We start from the raw sequence: 6,094 nt of genomic DNA, 5'->3' as shown, positions 1-6,094 counted from the left end.
AAACTCGAGAATAAGAGCCTCAAACCTCAAAACACAAACGAAACACAGGCTTTAAAATTTGGTTTTGTAATGTACAACACGTGAGGACTCACAATGACAAAGTTTCCCTGATGCAATTACCTTTCAGTTAGCTGCAAAAGCAGTAGACTGCATGAAAAGTGCAATCCTGCCTATCTAAAGAACGTACAGCACTCAGAGACCCACTAGGGAAGAAAAGACAAACCTGAGAGGCTGTAGAGATGAAAACTAGTTTCAATAGTGCTTATGCGCCTTTGGCGCCACAAAGGCAAATCTTTGTATCTTGTGCTGCATAAAAAAAGAAGAAAAAAACACAGCAACAGAGCGGTCTGTTATTCGGCAAAACCAAATTATGTTGACAATAATTGTCTCATTGAGCCTGGGAGCTATAATAAAGAGAGAATCACACGGCTCTGCTGCAAATGCCCTGTGTGGCTTACAGTGAAGTGACAACGACACACTCAAATTTATTTTCGACAAAGATGCACCTCTAGGTGAGCTTTTGGAGGATTTTTGATAGTTCATTAAATTCAAATAATAATCATAAAAAAGAATTAATGGAAAAACATTTTGATGATTAATCTGCACTTAATCCAAGCGGCGCGAGGACTTTCAGAATGACAGCTGCTGGTTAATGATATAACTTTATAATCAGCTGCAGTCATTATTTTCCTCTAACTGGAGAGCATACCTGTTTATTAGAATTAAAAAAACACACCAAATCAGTTTGAAATTCTGACAGAATTAACAGCAAATTAATGGACAATTTAATAGCAGATTTTTTTTTTTTTTTTTTTTTTTGCTCATTTTGAGTAATAATCGCCACGAGGCAACAATTTCATGGCAGAATTTTTTTTTTTAATTTATTTTATCTTTTTTTCATGGGATATCTTTTCAGAGACCTTTTCATCTACCAATTATGTTAGGAGTTTTTTTTTTTTTTTTTTTTACTTCAAAACTATTCAAAGGAAACTGTAGGATTATGACTAACCATATTCTAATGAGTGTTCACACTTTGCACACATAATGTGATTTATTTTTCAGTCTTTGTGCAATGTGGATAAAAAAAAAAAGTGGGCCCCATCCATCTGCAGCATTTAGAATCAGAATCTTTATAGCTTAAACATAAATTGGATCATCACTTAAGTTATGATAAATGTGCTAAAATATGCAAGATTCCATTCGGTGGCACAGTTGCCGAGAAGCATGAAAGCATGAAGGGAGGACGATTTAGAGACACCTGTTTAGACGGAGACAACAAAAAACACGGGCTACCAAAAAGCAACAGAGTATTTTCTTTGCACCCCAGAGAACAATGTGGAACGCATCCCAACCAGCCCAGCATTCAGTAGGTGCAGCCCTGGACCTTAAACAACAGGGATGTAAGAGTCGTGAAGGCAAACAAACACGGTCACGGTAATGTAAAAAGGCCACGGTGTTCTCAGTACAAGCGGTTGATTTGGGTTGCATCACAGTAGCACTGCTCTAACCATCTCCACCTGTCAACTCCACACGCCTTCAGAGTTCACAATAACACAATAACGATGATGATGATTTAAAAACATGGCAATTAGAATCGTGATGAGAAACGTGGGAGCCAAAGGAGATAATGGGCCCCAACAGTAAGGTATTTTCCATCAGCCTGATTATGCTGCCCTGAATGAGGCACTCTGTTGATGCGAACACACTATACTTGACATGAGATGGTGTTATTTGATGATGCAACTATTCATGTCAGAGGCAGTTTCCCCCAAAATTTCACTGGTGGTGTTACAAAAAAAAACTTTTTAGACGAAACGTCAACTCTAATTTTAAATAAATGACTAAAACCGCATATTTACACAATGTTATACATCATGTTTAGCACAGTCATTAGCCACCTTCCATACAACAGAAATTAAATGAGCCCTATTAATAATAATAATAATAATAAAAAAGATTCCACACGTCATGTCTGTTACAGGTCAGTGTTTCTGTGTCAGACACATGAACTTGCTTTGATGTACTCAACCCAGAAAGCACACAGTCCTGCTCTGGTCAAGGATTTTCAAGAGGTGAGGTGTTTAAAAAAAAAAAAAAAAAGAGTAATGGATTTTTTGGGGGATTTTCTTTACTGCATTGTGCATTAAATTGAGACACGATTCAGTGGTGTTTTTTTTTTCTTTCCAAAACCCAGCTATGAATACTGAATAAGAAACATAATTTGGTGTCTGAAAATAGATAATGAAAAATTATAATTCTTTTATGTAACTTCAATATAACTGTTCTTTGGAAACTGAAGATTTTTCCCTCCATGTCTTTTCTTTGTCCCTCTGCCCTCGGGTTCTGAGATCCCTTTGAAAGATTTTACAGAAACATTTTGTGTAAAAACCCGTCTTATAAATGTATGTATAGAGGTAATTTATGGAGTAATATTGACAACTTCTCATCATTCTTTAAACACACACACACACACACACACACAGGTAATTGATCATGAACTGTTTTCTGCGTGGTTTAGTGATTGATTCGGACGGACGTGTTTGCACCCATGTTGTATTCACAGTAAGCGTATGTTCATTTTTCGTGGGTTTTCTGGCTGTCTCATTTTAAACCTAGCTAACCTTGGCGTGACTCCAGACTGTTTAATGCCGAGTGTTTGTGTGTGGCAATCTGACCATTTTCTTCCTCTTGTCCTGCTCCGTCGGCGGCTCTTCGTCGTCGCTCAGCTTGGGCTCCTCAAAATGGCTCATCAGCATGCAGCTAAAAACACAATAATATCACACTCAATATTAATAACCATGCATAGGCCGTGCGCAGTAGGTGACAATTTCAGAACAGACGCGGGCAGACAAAAAAAAGGCTCAACCCTCTGGCACTCAAGTGCGCGATTGATATTGGTTCATTTGCATGCAAAGAGAATTGCAAGCAAAACCTTTGTGCTCAGTCCAGAGTCTGGATTCAGTCTCTGATTTCCTCTGTCCTTGCCACACACAGCCCTCACTGAGCATCAAGATAAGGCGGCGTGGACTTGAATGTCACAGAATTTCAGCAGAATTTCAAACTCTTCACAGGGTTTTCCAACAAAGTTTCAATGGAAACCCAACAAACAGAATTAAAGCAATGAAACCCATCAAGTGAAATGATGGTTATTAAATATAATGAATGCTTTCTCTCGCTCGAAAAAAATTCTATCACCATCTGACACACCCGAAACAACGATGCAAATGCTGCAGCAGAGTTTATGCTCTTTATCTTTATTCTCTTTTTTTCTTTTCTTTACGATTTATTTAATGTAACATTTTTATCAACAGCGTTTTTTATTAGACATAAAAGACTAAGTTAAACATTTTGCACCTCGTATATTACATCCCAATTAAAACATATGTATACGAGTAAGATGTGACATTAGATATGACATTAAGTTGTCTGTTTTGAAAGGTGTCAGATTTAGATATTGTCGCTTAGCAGTCAGCAGAAAATGAACATTACAAAGGCCTTTGCAGTGAAGATGAAAAGAAGATCGTGGGCCAATGGGCTCCTTGAATAAAGTCATGAGTCTGAAGCGGGAGCTCTTTTGTTGGTCTTATTTCATCAAATTCAAAGAAAGCAAGTTCCTTTCATAATGCCGCAGGAATAGAAGGATTTCATTCATCAGGCTCACCGGCTCTTCACCGTGGTATTTGTCCATCTCTCACATTAAAATAATCTTGTATGGAGTTGTAAAAATGTTTTGAAAAGAAGCTTAATTAATTCCCACATAGAGGCAAGAAGGTTATGTTGCTGCACTTTATCTCGGCTAATTAGGAAAATTAAGGAAAAAAGGTTTTGGTTTCAATAAAGCAACGACATAAAAAAAAAACTGAATTTAATAAATTATTGCGCCCCTTTACAATTTTCAATCATTTTCACATATGCACCTCCTAGAATGTGATGTATTTTACTGCAGAGCAGACACAAACACATGAGGTGGAGTGTAACAGAGAGCCGGAGGGGAGAGTGTTGCTGCCGATTCAAAGTTGTGGGAGGGGCCGGCGTGCAAAGCGTCTTATCCACAGAAAAAACAAATGTTTTATGGCCCATCTTGCAGGCCGTTACACTTAAGGAGAGACACAGCCTGTCTCATAAATTCACCAACCCTCTTTAGCACTGTTAGGAACGGTTTGCTTTTACGTCTCTACGTTCAAGACTTTTCCAGGCAGGGTGTGGACGAGCAAACTTAACAGCTCTGAGTTACGTACGGCGTACGTCACAGCTGACGGCAAAGTCCATCATATTAGAATGAAACATTTGGGAAGGAGCTTCTTCTTTTATCTATATCAAACCAAAAGAAAAGTCAGAAATAGCACTCACTCTTTAAAGGTGCCCGTCTCCGGATCTTCTGTCATGACATCATGCAGCGCCTCCACGCAGATGTTGATGATGCCGCAGAATTTGTCCTGGATCACGCTGAAAACACACATTAAATCCTTTATGACGACGACTAGTTTATTACCTCATGATGTATGGAAACCTTTTAAACGGGAGAACGACGGAGAGAGCAATTTGTCTAAAGAGGTAATTTTGGAGGCGGAGCGACAGCCTGACATGGCTGAGCCTGATGAACTGTCTGTCAGAAAATGTGTGTGAATCTCCACGACAAGGCAGCCACTGCATCCATCACCTGGTATCATTACGCCCGGTCTTAATGGGGATCTTGCCTCAGCTGTTTACCTTAGCGGGCTTACACGTGTAACAGCATCATTTCATCAACATATCTAAAGACATTCATGGCACCCCCACCACTCTCATTTTACCTTTATTTTGGCTGACGCTAAATGACTTGTACGGGCTCAAGTGAGTCTAAGATACGTATGCAAACCACTGAGGTTTTACACACATCTCCAAAACCTGTAACGACAAAAGACTGAAGCCTAACACGAGTCGACACCGCCAGTCGGTGTCTGTCCACGAGTGAACGAGCGCCACTGCCAGGTCCTGCTGCAAATAAATAAGCACCTGCCATGAATTTCTTTTCCATTTCTGGTGCCGGCCATTCATCACTGCCACAGCGGAATGGGCTGCCCTCTGCCTCCCGCGCTATTTCACAATCGTTTAAATTTATTTGGAACATGTTGCGAAGTGTTTTTTTTCCTGAGTGGTCTTCCAACGCGCCGCGGACAGGCCGCAGCATCCAGCACGATCAATCACGCAGCCGGGACGAATGCTGGCAGCGCCGCTCTGAGCGGGCCGCAGGTTGCAGTGTGCAGCAAACAAGTCAGCAAGAGGCGAAAAGAGAAAAACCTGGCACGGCATCCTCAGAGCAAATGTGCATTGAAGCTGACTGATGCTGCCGCTGCTGCCGCCGCTGACAATTTCGCTTAATCACTTTAAAGTGATCCGACGCCGTCGTAGCTCGATTAGCAAGAATCTTACATTTAGCCAGCAACAAACCTGAATTTCTGATGTAAATGTAAAAATATGTACGGCATTAGAAATATCATTTGGTGACACAGTTGATAAGGAGAACATTCAAACAGGCCTTGCAGTCTTTGAATCATTTCATCCAAATACTGAGAAGTACTGATGTGGAAGTTCATGTGTTTAACCACAAGCAAAATTTAAGGAAAATGTTCTCACAACAAGTCACTCATCAATTTAGAGCAACTATGAGCGAGAAGCTTTGTCGATGTGGGAATACTTGTTCACTCACTCTAGTAGAGAAGCAAACATAATTGAGAGTCTATCAGTGAAAAGCCTTTAAAAACAAGCCGGGCCGAGCGAAGTGCATCATCGGACACGTTTGCAACTGAGCTCTTAAAATAATCTCAAATTGGTAACCATGGCAACAAATGGATGCAGGCATCATCTTAATATATCCTTTGCCGAGCACAGAAAGGTGTGTCAGTTCTAATTCTATCCGGCCCGACAACTCTCTGGTGATTACTTTCTAATGACTGACTGCCGCTGCCGCTTCGTGCTTGCAATTTTAAAATAACATGAGTGAAAACAAGATTCGAGGGCTGACAGGCTGCATACAAACAACTGCTTACAAAAGCAAAGCCTTCACAACATTATAGTAGGTCCTTCTCATGAAGAAACAGTGACCGGTGAAGGC

At 40.3% G+C, this 6,094-nt stretch overlaps 1 protein-coding gene across 1 annotated transcript in view; it reads right to left on the bottom strand.

The window, feature by feature from the left end:
• ipo11 (importin 11) overlaps nt 1-6,094 on the bottom strand; it is a 76,985-nt gene that overhangs the window by 11,452 nt on the left and 59,439 nt on the right. The window contains exons 28-29 of the mRNA XM_076049459.1: nt 4,351-4,446; nt 2,676-2,760 (exon numbers count right to left, since the gene is read on the bottom strand). Coding sequence (XP_075905574.1) covers nt 2,676-2,760; nt 4,351-4,446 — 181 coding nt within the window. The remainder of the gene's footprint in view (nt 1-2,675; nt 2,761-4,350; nt 4,447-6,094) is intronic.

The sequence above is a fragment of the Nelusetta ayraudi genome, unplaced genomic scaffold, assembly GCF_046127955.1.
Source record: "Nelusetta ayraudi isolate G7.1 ecotype Tasmania unplaced genomic scaffold, CSIRO-AGI_Nayr_v1 ptg000116l, whole genome shotgun sequence".
Lineage (NCBI taxonomy): Eukaryota > Metazoa > Chordata > Actinopteri > Tetraodontiformes > Monacanthidae > Nelusetta > Nelusetta ayraudi.
This window is presented reverse-complemented; position numbering and strand designations above follow the sequence as displayed.